At 37.8% G+C, this 17,336-nt stretch overlaps 1 protein-coding gene across 21 annotated transcripts in view; it reads right to left on the bottom strand.

The window, feature by feature from the left end:
- Positions 1-1,319: 1,319 nt before the first annotated feature.
- GPHN (gephyrin) overlaps positions 1,320-17,336 on the bottom strand; it is a 272,258-nt gene continuing 256,241 nt past the window's right edge. For all 21 annotated transcript variants that reach the window (XM_079309649.1, XM_079309645.1, XM_079309647.1 and 18 more), the window contains 6 exons: positions 11,339-11,426; positions 9,236-9,309; positions 6,560-6,624; positions 5,201-5,304; positions 3,946-4,042; positions 1,320-2,327 (listed from right to left, as the gene is read on the bottom strand). In XM_079309649.1, the coding sequence (XP_079165775.1) occupies positions 2,194-2,327; positions 3,946-4,042; positions 5,201-5,304; positions 6,560-6,624; positions 9,236-9,309; positions 11,339-11,426 (562 nt within the window). In that variant the 3' untranslated portion in view covers positions 1,320-2,193. The remainder of the gene's footprint in view (positions 2,328-3,945; positions 4,043-5,200; positions 5,305-6,559; positions 6,625-9,235; positions 9,310-11,338; positions 11,427-17,336) is intronic.

Here is a 17,336-nt window from a genome sequence, read left to right on the forward strand (position 1 = left end):
GGTATTGCTGTATGGTGCTGGGATGGAGCCAAATAAGTTTAAAACTAGAGAGCTACTGAGCCTTTATGCATCACCTTTTGAAGGCTTTATATTCCAAGAACTTTATCAGCTTGTGTGCTATATGGCACAAATGCACAGAGCAAGTCTTAATTGAATGCTGAATATGAGTCACTGGGGCCTTCCAGAAAACATGCAGGTTGTAACATTTGCAAAATGTGCAGGCTTTTCCTCCCCACAAATTACTCAAGATTTACCACCAAGATTTGTGAATGCTGACTTTAAATTCAGCATGACAACTCATCTATCTGAGTGGAGGCTAGATAGATTTACTAGAAAACAACAGTCAAGTTTGAAAGACAACAAACAACCAAACCAAAAATAAATACCCATAAGAAAACACAGAAGAAATATCAGTGTGACTTTTTTCACTTGGAGTAAATATGGAAATCCAGCTGCTGACAGTATCATGCTGAAAATGATATGCTTGGTCTCTTGACACCAGCTGGCACTAGGAAGGTGAAGGATTACAGTTATTAGAGATTTAGTTATTAGAGTTCTTCATCATGAGGATAAGGCACTAAATTGCAACTTATGGACCGACTACTGCTATGGGAGGCTGCACCTTGTTCTACAGATTGTTGCCTTAATGACCACCAGCTGCTACAGCTGTTCTGTCCGTGCAAACTCTTTGTCATCAATAGTTGTGACTTTGATTATCCTCCCCTCCTAGAGGAGTCTCTCTTTCTTTTTTTAAGTACATGCAGAAATGCTCTTCCATGCCTAAGTCTTCAAAAAAATACTATAGATAAATGCCCTGCCTTCACAAATGGATTTGGTGGGATAGCATTTTACCCATGAAGGCCAAGAAACAAGGTGCTGTAGGGCACTGCTATGGTCTTAATCCCAGATGAAATCTGAAGCTACCAAAATACACAGTCTGGTGGGAGCTGAAAAGTCCTTATCTCATGGGGAAAAAAAAAAAAAAAAAAAAAAACAACACTTTATCAAATTCCAGACAGTGCAGCACAAGAGCTGTTTGCAAATGCTTTGCAATTTAGATGGGGTAGAAAAGTATTCTCCAGCTTTGATTAGTCTGATTGTAACCCCACCCCAGCTCCAAGTGCTGTTTCTGTTTTGTCCCTTGGGATGTGTGTGAGAGAGCTCACTCTGTAGTTTCAGTTCACTCATGACACTGTACATGAGGGAAGGCTTTAGACTGGACATACTATTTATCTTCCTCCCTAGGCTCTTCCCCCACCCCAAACACCCTCTTAAATCACTGCTTTTTTGTTTCAAACAACAAGGCTGAACAGGTGAAATTTTAAATAATGATTGAGGATTTTTTTTATTCATTTAAGTTTCAATATCATTACAGAAAATGTTATGGTACAGAGTTGTTTAACATTAGTTTTATTTCTTTGCTCATTTAATTTCCACACGAATGCTGGTAACACTAATATCTGTACAAGATCAGTCTTTGATTTTTTTTAGTTTTTAGTTCTGTACATTTTTAAATGTATTGGTTAAAAAGGCTGTCAGCACTTAAGGAAGCAATTTTTTTGTTTGTTGAAATAAAAGGTATCCAGTTACTGCCCAAGAGTACTGAGCTGGGTGGCTGCCGGGACAAGAGACATCCCTGAATGCGCGGCGAGGTGCGAAAACCTCGGGGCTTCATTGGGTTCCCAGTGCAGCCACTCTGCTTTTGGCACTGTGCACATCAACACGAGATACAAGATAAAGAACAAGCAGAAGCTCTCTGTGAAGCAGATATGAAGCATACTAATAAGGGAAATCCAAGTGTTGTCTAGGCTAGTATAAATAAGCAGACAGCCTTGTTTTAAGAGCGTAAGTAGTTGTATCTTAAAGATGAGAAAAAACACAAGTTCTGCAGGCACCTACTGCTGTCTACTAAAAGCTACCGCTATTAGAACTAGCATTGAACACACAAAGCAATTGCAAGAAAAGGAAAAAGTTGCTTTGATATAATCAGAATAAATTTCTTTGTTAAGATTCGTTTTAAAGTTTTTTTTTTAAAAGGTATTTATTTAAATTCCATTTGAAATATATTTCAAGATGTTGACTATACTGATCAACTTTTATCCAAATCGGAAAAACTAGCTGTGCCGTTGCATATTACAGGATACAGTCAATGATATGTGGACATGCATCAAAGCTTCGCTCCTGCTGGTGACATCATAGCCTTCCAATGACCATGACATCCACCACCTCCCCCTTGTGAAGCTCCACATACTGCTCTGTCTTTGGAGGTAGCATCAACAGTCCATTGGCACTGCGCATACTCATCAGACGACTGCTCATCTGATTCCCTACAGGAGAGAGGCAGAACAATCTCAGTTGAGTCTTCAGTTAGTTCAAATGCTACAATATGGGGCAACAAACAAAAAGCTGCTATGATGAAAATGGTTATGTGGTTAACTTACTCATAGAGCTGCAATCTTGCTGTTCCAAGGCAGGTGGAAACAGAGAACTCTGTGGAGATTTAGTCAGCCTCTCACTGCACTGGATGTCAAAATTATCACTCTCTTTGCTGATTGCTTTTCTATCCAGCCACCCACATTATCTGTACCATGTATCTTGTCCTAGTAAATTGCTCATCCTATCAAAATTACTTTGTTTTTCAATTTGTACACCTATTCCAGTTGTACAAACACTACAATCAACATACTCTAGAATGTTTTTAATATCCTGTTCTATAATAAATTTGGTTAACTTTATTCTCTCTGAATAGAGTAATTTAGTTTGGAAAAAACCTCCAAGATTATTAAGTCCAACCTTTGACAGAACACCAGCATTTCAACTAAACCATAGCACTAAGTGCCATGTCCAGTTGTTTCTCGAACTCTTCCAGGGATGGTGATGCCAGCACTTCCCCTGGCAGCCTGTTCCAATGTTCAACAGCCCTTTCAGTTGTTGAACTGAAATTTCAGTTGAACAAGTTGAAAATTCTTCCAGTGAGCCTCCACTGGTGAAGCTTGAGGCCATTTCCTCTTGTCCTGTCACTTGTGACCTGGGATAAGAGACCAACCCCCACCTGGCTACAACTTCCTTTACAGGTGGCTGTAGAGAGTAATAAGATCTCCTGTGATTCTCCTTTTCTCCAGGCTAAACACCCCCAACTCCCTCAGCCACTCCTCAGAACTTGCTCTCCAAACCCTTCATCAGGTCACCTGCCCTTCTCTGGATACTCTCCAGCACCTCAATGACTTTCTTGTACTGAGGGAGCCTAGAACTGAACTAATATTTTCCCTGTGGAGACTTGTACACATTGCTTTTTGTTGAACAATTTGGATGTAGTAAAAAACCAATTAGTTGTTTAAGGACTTAAATCTCTTGCAAAAGTGTCCCAGTCAGCTTTCTAGCAGTACATAGCTAAACCAGTATTCAACTATAGTGTTTACCTCAACTGCAGCTGAGTATCCAAGTATTCATAAATGGCAAACATGACTAATAAATAAATCCTTAGTTGGCTTTAAGAGAACACCTAGAGCCTCTGCTATCTTTCCTACTTTTCCAGTTCAGCTACAATTTCTCTTATTTGTATTTCTCCTCCTCTGCCCCAACTCATGTTTGTTTAGTACATGCACAACAGCAAAAGGAAGCAAATGTGCCTGACTGCAAGTAAGCTTAGTGGATGTTTATAAAAAGGAATATGTGCACATATGTAAGCAAACAGGTGTAGTGTGTTTGTCTATTAAGGCAGCTTATTCAAATAAAGGATGTTTTACTGGTTAAATTGACAAGCCTTATCAGCATTGAATTTTGTACTAATGTATGTGCATGCATGTGCACAAGTGTGTCAGCAAATCTGCCTAAAGAAGGGTCTATGAAAAAAAACATGAGCAAACTCTTGGTTGTTTGCAGTCACATCTGTAGGAAGGCAGGGCTGTGTGTGTGTGTCTGTCAGTCTGTGTGAGTGGCACTGACCTGTACTCTGTGCCCAAGGTAGTGGTTCTTGGTGATGCCAAGTCAGAATGCACCGATGATATTCTGGGCGGGGGTCCAATTTTACATCACATGATAACTGTAGGATTAAAAAAGAAAGAATGAACATGTCATGCATTCACATTGCACTGTCTAAGATAATGGAATAATCTGCTCAATTGTTTTTCCTTAGAAATGGTCTTTTCAAAAACTTGCATCATTTTCATGTCAGATGATGTCTAGTGCAAGATTAAAAGCTGTAGAAGGCAGAGACTGCAGTATTTAAGGAAATGTAACTGTGACATTACAATATCAAAGTGTCTGAAGGAGTCTACATGCATTAAGTGGAATATTCCAAAGCTGTTCCTTTACTGAGAGTTTACAGATAGTATTTCTCTAGAAAAAAGCCTGGTCTCTTTGAATTACATTGCATAAAGATAAAAATGTTATTCACATTCAAAACCCTGCTAGCTCTGAAAAAAATAAAATGGCCAATCTTTGAAATGAAAAGACATACAGGGGATGGCTCATAATGGAAAACACATGCAAAAGTGAAGGTCACTACAAATTGCTCTCCCTTTTAGAATATTTTAGCTGTGAGATGAAATCTGGATGCTTGAGGAAGGGCAAAAGAGAGACATGGGATAAGCTCTAAGACAAAAGTGCATAGCCAAGAACACTAAGAAAACTACAAAAGCTGATGTATTCCTTGGTACTTTATTCGAATCAAAAACAGAAGACATTATAATAGCATGCCTTGCATTTATATTAAATAGAGTTACACCATCCATGATTTATTTAAAAAGTGAGAAGAGTTTAAGGAATTTATATTGCTTAGGGTGGGGGTCATATGGGCTTCTTATATAAATAGCTCAACCAAAAGGCTTTAAAGTTTGTATTTTCTATTGCTAATACAGAACTATCCAACTCTAGATATTCACAGATCACTCTGCATTTTTTACCAGAGCCTAAAACAAATGTCTTTTTTAAACAGGAGAGAGTCCTTGCTGCCTGACTGGCAAATGGCTGCCTCTGCATCTGTATATCTTGCTCCATTAGATGGCCATCTAACTCTAAAAAATTATGGGACTGAGTATTACCATTAACAGAGACTGAGAATGTCTATTTGTGTGAACATCCTTCCAATGCCAAAACTAGTCTAGGACTCAGATTCCACAAACACAACAGTCTTTCAGAGCCCCAAGAGCTGTGCTTCAATATCTTGAGAGAATTTGTAAATAGAAAACAGGCTTCTTACCCTGGCTTTGATGATGGTGGGCCGAGGATCCAGGATACCCTGCATTTTCCTCAGTGCAGGAACAACAAAGAGATTGCAGGTGACGACAGCTGACACAGGATTGCCTGAAGGACAAAGAACAGTTGGTGGTGATGCCCTCTTGGTTTATTCAGAAATGCTGAAAGTGAACTCATGTTTTTATGGCAATTTCACTCTACAGAACTCTACAGAGCTTTCTATGCTATGTACTGCATACAGGACAGACTGCAGTGGCGTGTGGCAAGTACAGCTTTTGAAAGCTACACTCTGGATGATGTGTGCTGAGGCCCTGCTCTGACCAGAACTGCCTCACATTCCTCAGGCCCCACCATTTGCCTCTGTTCTTCTGCTACACCTTTGTCCTATGCCTAAATTTGTCTGGGGCTGGAGCAGTTAATTGTGTATAGTTATTGGCTCTACCCTCACAAGGCTCTTTTTTTTGTGACTAATGGTTCCCAGACACCATGGGAAAAATAACTTTCAGTTCCCTATCAGAGCAGCAAAATGCTTTAGGACAAATTCTGAGGAGAATCCTGCTGATTTATATGTTTTCTCTTGACTCACAGAGAGAGGTGTATGACCAGCTGTCAAACACCACTGGTCTTACATATCTGGACTTCCCTAGACAACAGTTTTACAATAAATACTATGATCAGATGGATGCTCCACTGATCTCTTCACTGTAAGAAAATGTACTGCAGCAAGAAAAAGCAAGACAGGGTAGAAACACTAGAGATACATTTGAAAACCACCAGCTTATCAAGAACAGGATTATTTGTGTAGTCAAAATTCATGGAAAGCCAGAGCAATAAGAATATAATAATTTTCTCCTCATTTAGAAGGACAGAAATCCATAAGGAAATATTTATTCTGAAGGAGTGCTTTCCCAGGGCATACAGCTGGCAGTGGTGCAGCTGTGCTGCCCTCTTTTGGTTCCACAGCATGAGCATGAAAAACAAAGATATTCTGTGACATGTTCCTTGGCACTCCCTCATTTTTGTCTCCATTTTCAGTATGTCACAATGGAAGCACTGACTTACACCCACAGGATATTTATGGTGAAGGTGTAGGGAGCTTTAGGAAAAAAAAAAAAAAAAAAAGCCCTATGAAAAACTTCAGGGAATCATTATATGGAAAAAATAGTAAGACCTGTACCAGAAAATTCTGAGGACAGGGACAAAAAAGAACTGTAAGTCCATCTCTTGTGGAAATTTCTGAGAAAATCTTACAGGTGCCTTCCTTAGGGGCCAACACCAGACACAGGTGCTGGGAAGTGTCACTGCTTTGTTTCATGTCTCTCACCTATGCACAGCAACAAAAATAATCCACAAAACATCTTACCTGGGAGCGCAAAGATTATTTTTCTTACGCCATCAATATCCAGAGTTGCAAAAGTTGTTGGCAAGCTATGGAAAAAGAAAGTTATTTAATATCTGCATTAAAATTTGTCAGAATGTTATTGTATTATTTAAAACAACTGGAAAAGAAAATAAAACAGGACATTTCTTTCTCAGCAATTTATTAGTGCCTGCTGCTTATTCCATATTGGAGGTATAATCCTCTCTTTCTGGTGATAGAATAATGTTTCTTGATATTCAGCTCTAAAGTTTTAAGTACACAAATTTGGAGAGGAAATATCTAAAAGGAAATAAGCTAGTAATCAAAAATCTAAATCTTGTCTTCATGCTACAAGCCCATTAACAATGAAGTAATACTGGAATTAAGCAATTACAGGGCTGTGTTTGTTTTTTGTATAAGGGTTTCCAATTTTCCATAACATTGGAGACTCTAATTCTCTTACTCCAGTCTCCACAGCTATACTGACAAGGGAGCAGCATTTCTGAGCAGCAAATGCTAGCTGACCTGCAGATGAACAGCCAGGTGACACCCTGGTCTGAGCTCTCTCTGCCTTTCAGAGCTGCTCAGTGATCTTTTGGTGACTTGCTGTGAAAGCTATTACTGTTACACAAATAGGACAGTTATGTGACAGCTCAAGAATGTGGCTGGCAAAGAAAAGGGACTTATCCATGAAAAAAGAATTCTATGTTAATATAATCATTTCAAACAGTAGAAATTATACCTTATAGGAACAATAATTAGGCTTGTTTCCTTGGTTTTATTTTGACCTGATCACTACCACCTGGTCAGCAGATGATAATTTACAACTTTGGAGGTCTGCTGCATTTTCATTATCACTTAGTTTTGTATCTGTTAAGACTCATCAATATTCTATTTTACCAGGGTAAATTAGTTTTTTATGTTCCTGTTTTAAAATGCCTCTAACATGATGGGAACTATGTGCCACATCTTCAACTATTATAACCAGTGCATAAACCACTGGACAAAAAATTGACTTGCTAATTCACATTTACTGGAAACTCAAATTCTTGTATGACATTTCAACATCATCTTCCAGCACTTCCTTCTGTCAGTGTAGCTAGATAAGACAACCTTACATGAGCACAGCAACTTTCAGACTGAGTGGAGGGATGGTAAATCCCAGGCACCACTCTACAGTCATGAAGCAGATCAAATACAGGCATACAACAAATTCTGACTTCACTTTTGGAACTTACTCAAGGGATTTTTTCCCAGTATAGTAAGCACAATCTACAATCTTTTACGAAGCAGTTAATAAAACCCAAGGTACAATATTTGTTATTGCACTACAGCTAATGAAAAAGAGAGTGCTTACATTCTCAATAAAAACAGATAAGCAAATGTTTTCATAGCAATAAAAAATACCTTTTTTTGTGGCATAAAATGAAAATAGACATTTAGGGGAAAAAATATTTCTTGAAGTTTTTCCAGCTAGTTATTAAAAGTTTATTGCTGCAGGTCTACAGAGGACTCACCAGAAGAAAAAAAAAATTATGTTTGCTTACAAGTAAGCCAGAACCAGAATTTAATAGTCTGAATTCTCTAAATCAAGTTATCCATTCTTGTCAGCAGCAGAGACTGGAGTGCAGATTCTGCTTCTGGGACTTCCCTATATCAGTTGTAGCAGTAAGACAAAAGCAGTGAGCAATTTCCATCCCTAGGCAACATCTACCATGGGAAGAAACAAGGTTTTAGCTCACTCATTCCTTTTGTGGAAGGGAGGTGGTGGTAGAAGCAGCACAAGCACCAAGCCCACATGTAGTTCTTTACCAGACTGTATGCAGACAGTAAAAGTATTTGTCTGTTTTCACAGCAAACACCCACTTGCAGCTCTGCTCTGTGACAACAGTTCTGGGCGAGAGGGAATCTCACAAAGCTGTGTTTGATCTTGTGTAGCTGGACCATTCTGATCCAGCTTGCAAACAAACTGCCCTCCACAGGGAGTGAGGCAGAGGTGCAGACATCTCTCTGCTCTTGTACTGTGAAGAAAAGGGAACTCTCTGTTTTCAGCATGTGTGATTTTCATTCTCTCTACAGAGCACACTTCCACACTCACTGATGAGCAGTGCCATAGCATAGAAAAGCAATGCTGAAACAGTCTTCTGAGACAAACTAAACCCATGAAGGACTCTGCTTACTTTCCTATGCTCAATATGCCAATTAGATGAAGCTTTGTAAATTAGCTGTCATTCCACCTCTCTCAAGGAACTGCTTGTAGGAATATAATTTATGGAAATTTTGAAGTTAAATGAGATACTCTTTAAGCAAACTGTCCATTTAATGTCCTTGTATTTCCTGGTTATTTCACAGTAATGTCAATGTGAGCTCCGTGCTCACACTAAAGGCTGTGGCAATGTTTATACTATGCTGGTTTCCCACCAGTCCCCAAACCTGATCTGCAACAATTATCAGAGAAATATCTCTTACTGATAAAAAAATAATCTCTCTGTTCCAGTTAATTTCACCCATAAAGATGATGACTAATCTGAAGAGCACTGATTTTGCTGCTTTTCCCACATATATCTATCCTGTGGTTTATAGTATATCTGGAAAAGTGAAATCTACTGAAGCACCTCACTAGCATATTTGGCCCAATGGAGCCTCCATCTAGGCTGCCTAAGCAGAAAGATTTCTTACCCAGGTTTCATAAAAACTCTGCCAAAGTGAATCTGTGCGTGAAGATCAATATCCAGCACCTGTTTAAGATAGTCCTGTTTAATTAAAAAAAAATAAAATAAATTAAGCAACATCAAAGTGGCTTTACATCATCTAAGCATTCAAAGCAATTAATTAATATCAAGTGAAGATGAAAATTTGCATATCCTGAAAGTGCTACAGCCCAGTGGGGAATTTCCAGTATTTGAAAGAAAGTGTTTTGGAAAAGAAGTAATAAAGAACAGACTCATTTATGTGCCAAACCTGACTCCACAAGGACATATATTTCCTTAAAATTCATCTGCAGCATCAGAACCTTAGAGCACCCCACAAATACCTACTACTAAAACATTCTCTATGTGAAAGATGAAAAAAACCCTTTACAATTCATAGTTAAGGCTTTAAATGATCAAGTTATTTAAATTTTGCCATGGAAGCTATATACTTGTGTTAGATTTAGAGAACTCCTACTATTTTTGAAATCAATACTGTATTGTAGAAATCATAGCTTTCCAGGATATTGTCATTAGTGAAACTTCTTGGGTCTAATGGTCTAATTCACAGTGGTTGGGTTTAACATTCCTTAGAAAGAAAAAACTATGGATGCTTGTGAATGAGTTAAATTTAAATGATTTTGCATAAACATGATTGATCCAGTTATTAAAACAAATGGAATTGTTTAATCTTTATTGACAATTGCTGTGCCTAAAGATGCAGTGCCCTATTTGTTGTGTTTAGTGAGGCTAAAGACATGGGTCATAACAGCCATCTGTGAAGACAGACTTTGAAAGTAAATCTGAAACTCCCTGGCAGTTAGGCAATTTTTTGTGTGCATGTGTGTGTTCAAATACTTGGAAAGCAGCAACTCATTTCAGCCAGGCATTAACTCTCAATTATTAATTGCATAAACCCCTCTTTCACTTTCTGTTTACTGTTTGGATGTTCACAGCTATTTCATTAAAACTGTTGAAAGCTCAGTATCAGAGGGCAGAGCATCAGTGGAATGCAGAGCCTATTGACTTTAGGCTGTTGCCTCAAATTCAGACTGTGGAGGAAGGAGCTGAAGGTCTGAATGTCTGTAAAACCATTCAGCAGTCCAGCCACTCCTTACTGTTACTATGTCTGCACTGTCTTGCCACATTCCCAATTTAAAGCCCAGTATTTGTCCTTGATTATTTTTCTAGGCATGCTGGAGACAACGGGAGTAATTGAAAGTTGTTTGCACTGGTTTAATGAATTATCAATTTTCATTATGTATCCAATGATATGATTTCTACTCAGAAAACTAAACAAAACCAGCACTCATGTTTCCCACCTCCTAATGACCTCTTTAGAATCTGTTAGTTATAAAAGATGTTTATTTTACCTGCCAAACTCACAGATTCAGCCTGGGATCAAAAAGTAATTTGAGTTTTCCTTCGCATAAGTCATGATTAATAAATGTCCTGCAGGTTCATCTATGCCCCACCAGCATCTGTGTATCCCTATTTTCTTTGATGGTTTTGGCACAGGGATAATCAACAGGAACTCAATCAACAATTCTGTTAATGATTCAAAAGGCAAATATATCAGCTCACTGGGTCTCATATGTATTGTCTGTAGGACTATCAGGTGCAAAATGTGATAAAACTGTTTTTGTAACAGATAGAGCTTTAGCACATTCAGGAAACAGATGTGCTGAGTAAAAAAATGCTATTTATATACTCAGGTTGCTTTTCAAAGTACCTTAGTTCTATCTACATTCTACCTACTCTAAAAATAAAAAGAAGTCTGTCGTCTTCATGTGCTATTAAGACAGCACCTTCCTCATCTACACAGATCATTCCTTAAATGAAAACACATTTGTAAATCACTAACATCAAGAATTAAAAGCTTCTTTGTTGTACTGTCAGCTATAGTACAGAAACAAGAACAGTGGGTATGAACTTTGAAGACTATTTTCCTAAGTAATTCACATGTAAGTGTTCCAATAAAAGTTAGGTCCCTTTTTAGTAAACATTAATACAAAGGCAGTAGCTTGGATGACAGACTCTGGTTTGAAATTCTTACATATATTGTAGGAAGTCAAAGTTAAATTTTGCATACCTTTTCCCCCATAGATACACCTCCTGATGTAATGATCACATCAGCACGGCTGATACCCTCATTCAATGCATTCAGTAAATCATCTGGGCTGCAGGAAAGAACAGACAAGCAGATTAGTGGCATGGATTTATAATGAGTTGCAATATAAGTCTGTGTGCACACAGAGAGATGCATATACACGTGTTTTAAGAGAATAATACAAGCTCTTTTCCTTCTTAAGATTCCACACTGTTCAATTTAAGTCAACAATCTCATTAAGTGAATGCCACTCTGTTTGGCACCTTTCTGTCTAAGAACAGAAACAGGAACAGTGGGATACTTTGGACTGGGACTGAAGAATGCTAATACAAGTGTCTGAGTATGCAATTGGCACAGCAGGTAGTAATACAAATTGTGACTTAGATGAACTGACAGGGATATATAAAGGCACCTGACACATGAAAATCACTGACCACCAAGCAGGCTGCAGTATACCTGTCTAGTTTATTTGATGTGTGCAAAAATAGGGGTGAGGCTCCGCTTCAAACTTTGATCAGTGAAGAATGGGAGCAAATCCTTTGTTTCTCTTCTCTGTTAGAGGGCTCTACAGCAAAGCCACCTGTACATACCCACTTCAGCTTACAAAAACACCATCCATCCTGTTAAAAGGTCTATTCACCTTCATGAGAAACAGTGTAATGGGAGCTATGCTAGTCTTCCATACAAGGAGTATAACTGTGAAGGATATTAGTGTCCTAATTATTTTCTTTCCATTTTAGATCTAAACTGGAAACTTTGAAGTGAACATTATTTAAGAGCAGTACTGATGTTAATACAGAGCTTCAAGGCACACAGTAGAGAAACTCAGTAATACAATTCACACATGTCCAAAGGAATCAAAACCAATTTCCAATGTATTAAATTCATACTTTGCATTTAACATTTGTGAACTGACCAGAAGTTGACTAGTTGCTATGACTGTATATATTGTTTCTTCAACAGTATATTTTCACTTTCATGATCCTGAAAATTTTTCATGGGCGGCTGTACCTACTTAGAATGCCATTGAAAGAGTGGGCAATAATGCTATGTCTGTATGAAGGCCTTCAACTGGAATACAGCACCTCAGGTAAATACAACACCACAACTACAAAATGCCATTGTGGGTGATGAATGCAGGCTGAAAATGACCTGAGGGCTGTCCTTTGGAGCTTTGGTTGTATTTCAACTGAAAGGAGAACTATAGCAGTAATTTTGGAGTTTGAGCTGAAAACACAAAAGTTAGGAATATTATGCAAGTTCTAGTTGACCTCTCAGAGATAGTAGAAATGGTGTGTTTCCAAATGTCTCAGAAATAAAAATTCTTTCCTCTGAGCATCCTTTCTTTGCCCATGGTTCAGTGAAATATAAGCAGCAGTTATTATGACGTGGTGCTGTGTGTAGCACAATTTATATGACACAAGAATGACTGCACTCCCTTACTGAGTAAGCAGCTCAGTGCAGGCAACCTTGCACACGCTTCATCTCACCAGAGAGCCCTCAGGTGCCTCTACCCTGGTTCTCCTTACAGGTAGAAAGACTCAAGACTCTCCACAATGCCCAGTGAGTGAAGCACCATGTTCTTTGGCATCACAGTGCAGTCATCCTGCACAACTTTATTTTCTGGGTTGGGTTACACTCCTCTCTAGGATCAGATAGCTTTGTAAGAGGCAGGCAACAAGATAACTGCAGAAAGAAGGGAAGATTGCTGCAGACTGCAATCAATAAGAGAGAATTATACACTACCCCCTTTCTAAAAGAAATAGTGGCTGCAGTATTGTGCCATGCCATCATGACTATTGTTCAGGATACTGGGTATCTTGGATACTCCTAACGACCTACAAAGAATGTCTAAACTGTTTTCTTTGGGAGAAAATAAATGGGCTCAAGCAAAACCATCTCCTTTGTTCTTTAGGAAACTGAGACATTTTATCAGCTGCCCCTTCTGAAATCTTGGGGTAATTTTCCCCAAAACCCAGCACAAGTGCCCCCTAGTCACCAAAGGAGAGTAGAAAGAAGCAAGTCTGCTGTTGGCTACTTCTTCAAAAGCAATTGTCTCTTATTGATCGTCTAAGTAGTATCTGTATGTAATAAGCTACTGTTTAAGATTATTATAGAGTTTGTAATAGGGAAAGTCTCTCAAGATCTAAGTATTCCTTAATCCTTGGCAATGAGGCTGCTTGCAATGCAGCAAGGAATAAATATTCATTACATAGGTCGATACTGGCATTCCTGAGGCTCAGACATATGCCACTATCACCAGCCTAAGACTGCTCTCAGTACATTTTTCTCATTAGGTTGTGATGGAGCTGAGGACCTTATCTGGAGCTTGCTCCAGGCTGTTTCATTTTATCTTGTTTAATTATTTAAAAGTTATTCATAGGTAGCAAGACTACCTGTCTGGGGACATGCTAATTCTGGATAATGAAGTGGGCTTGCATTCTGTTGTGGTTTGAGAATAAGGGAAGGAACAGTAAAAAGCAAACAAGTATATATTTAACTGTTGTTAAAGTTAAATAGAACAAAAATGCAGCTACTTACACACAGAATATATATATATGTGTGTGTTTGTATATATATTAAATCACTTAAAGGAAAATAAATCAATAAACGCCCCTCTCCCTCCAAATTAGCCTAAATTCAAACCAGGTGAAGATTCAATTCATATATTTCCTTATGAGGGCACCATACTACTGGACTAGTTCATAATTCAGGTTTTTTTATTTTGTCATGTAAAAAGCTGGTGCATTTTTAAAATTTCAGTGGAATAAACTGAATAATATACTTTTCTTCACCATTAACAAAAAATTATTTTCTTTACAATGTGTATAGTACAAGGCATTAAAAAATTCTACCACTAAAACTTATCCAGCCAATAGGCCTCCATGTCATCTTCTACATAGTCACAAAATGAATTTAATTTTTCCACAAGGAAAGATCTGATAGAAATTTTGTTGCAATAAACTGAAATATTATGTTAGTTTGGTTTTTATTCTGAAAAAAAGAGAATAATTTCCTCCCTTGCTGTTGCAGAAAACTTATCTTTTTTGAAATTTTTGGCAAACTTCTTTTTGTCAATCAGATCTGCTTAACTTTATGTTGCACTTAAGGCTGGTAGTTCCATGACTCTGCAATTAGCACCAAACACTCCTTACAGGAGTCACCTGTTGCAAAATTCAATCAACATTGTAGTGAACATCTCCCTCATCTTTAGTGGATTTAATGAAGATAGTTATTACACAAATTGCATATTAACACTTAGTTGATATAATCAGATAACAAGATACTACTTCTTGTTTCATTTGTTGTGTAACAGTGAGCAGCTGCTCCTTTAGATTGAAAAAGGAAATTAAAGGAAAGGGAATAAATAATGAAAACTATTAAATTCTGAAAGAATAGAGAAGATAACTTTGGCATCTAAGTATAGCATGACAAAATTATTTTAAAAGGCACAATCATCATGAAGCTAAAAAATAACACTCACTATCTGAGCAGGTAAAAATCAGAAGCTATATTCTGAAGCAGGGCAGGATACCAGATTAGCTAGATTAATGGTCTAATTTACTACAATAAATCCTTTAAAATATCTTGTCAAAGTGCTATTCTTGGATTTTTTTTCTTCATGGACAGAACTGTAACAGGTGCTCAAATATAATGGTGAATATCTTAATTAATGTAAAGTAGATTTCAATGGGAAGTCTAATTTCCAGATGGCAAAATTACTCTGTTTCATTTGGTGATTTAAGTCAGAGTGACATTGTGCACAAAAAAGAGAGTGTGCTTTGCTAATATGCTGCCAACTTATTAAAAAATTTGTATTCAGATATGTTTCAGATCACATCTGATCATCTTTTGTTAATACCTTGAAGAAAATGCATTATTTGAGGACTGCATACAGTTTATGAAACTATTCATATACATAAATAAGGAAGAAATCCAAACCTTCTTTCAACACCTGGAGGAGATTGTGTCTGCACAGACCTGATGTGTATTGTACACACATTTTTGAAGCTGCATAATAATTGCATAAAGAATGCATGTATTTTAAGTATATCTTTATATTCTCTGCTAATTTTGTCAGTCTGATAAGCAGAGTATCTACTCTACTATCCCTCACCCTTCTTGTTCAGTTTTATGGAACAGAATGAGCATACAATCTGGAAATTAGTTGGAGGGTAATTATTGTATAATGGCAGCAGCAAGTATCCAGTAAGATGTGTGACACTGCAGCTGACACTTGCTTTCATTGATTTGAAGAGAGGACCTGCAGTATAGCAGGAACACCTTCTGGATTAATGAAGAATTCTGGTTATCAAAGTTAGTTTGTGGAAAACTTATTCAATACTTGAGCTGTCAAGTGAGCTGTCTTTGAACTGAAAAGATAGACAAGAAAGCTTAAAAGCTTGATCAAGAAAATGATGCAAGCCTCATTAAAATAGACATCAGGCATGTAAATTTTCTCTTTTCCACTCTCAAAAGAAATAGCTACATGATAGTCAAGACCAAAGAATTCTCTGTGTTTTAAGTGCCAGTTTGAAGTACCCTAAATTACAGTGTAATTTTCTCTTTCACATAGAAATCAACACATGTTAATTCACTTCTGTTGATCCTATTGTTGTGCTTCACTGTCATTAATTATCAATCTTTCAGCTTTTTCTTTACAGCAGCAGTTTGATACATGCAATTAAACTGCTCAGTTTTATAATTTAATATAGAAAACAAATAACAGCAAATGTTCAAAAAAATCACCTACCACTCTGCAGTGCAATGGGTGATCCCAGTTAAAATTGAACTGGAACCTTTAGTTAGGACTGGCTTATCAAAGCTATTGTCACAGTACAAAATCCATAGCTCATTACTGATTCCCAGGACCATTCCCACCACGGTCTTTGCCACAGGAGTCTTTTCATCCAATGTATCCTCATTACCTGACAGTCACTTCCAGTCCTTTGCCATATACAGATGTTACTATTGGGTAACTAATAGAAACACTTGTGGCTCTTGCATTTCTCTATGCAGCAGCCTGGGCTTTTATAAACCCAGGTTTTCTGGTAAACCTGTACTTGCAAAATGTGTGCATGCACCATCACAGCCAGCACCTGGAACCTGTGTGCTTTACAGGGATACTGGACACAGACACAGAAAGACACACATGCACCATAATGCACCAGATGCATGCACAAGTGTCTATTGTGAGTTCAAAAGCAGAGCTGCCCAACCTTTCCTGCTTACTGTTTTACTCTATTTGAAAGTATCTCAAGTATTTCAGTTATATGCTGAAAGACACAAGTCTTCACAAATCCTGTGGAGCTAGAGATTCCTGGACACACAGTGAAAACAAAAGTGCTTAGCAGTGATCATACACAATCACACTAAAGACCAAAATAGTCCAGCTGCTCTCTAAACTACAGTAGTTGACTGTAAACTTCAAAAGTCTGGAGGTGCCTTGAGCTTAGCACCTTCTGGATATGTTCCCACAAACTGGCAACAGTGGTTTGTACTATTTTGCATTTTAGAAAGTTTCTTATCTGCTTCAGATGTTCCAGAAGAACAAGTTTAACTGAGGTAGTAAGTCCTGCTAGAAATTCCCCTTGCATGCAAAGATCCCAGTCAAACTTCCAGTTCTATCTCCAAAATAACAAAGAATATACCAAATCAAAATTTTCATAAATAACCAGACTACTTGTTGTACTCAGAGATCTCATCAAGCTCAATGACATTTCTTCTTGAGGAAAGATATAATATGGATTTGATCCTTTATGATTAACTCTCATTTTTTAACTGCTCATTCAGCTGAGGTGACAGATTTCAAAATGAATAGATGAATGCAGTGAGGCATAAAGGCAAAGTCTGTCACCCACTTCTCACCTCATGGCCAAGAGGAATATTTTGCATATCAGTGATTTGCAGGATGCAGACTGGTGCATAGATGCCATTACTTTTAGGCAACTAAAATCCTCCTTCTGCAGAATATAATATT

Source organism: Erithacus rubecula (assembly GCF_903797595.1).
Source record: "Erithacus rubecula genome assembly, chromosome: 6".
Lineage (NCBI taxonomy): Eukaryota > Metazoa > Chordata > Aves > Passeriformes > Muscicapidae > Erithacus > Erithacus rubecula.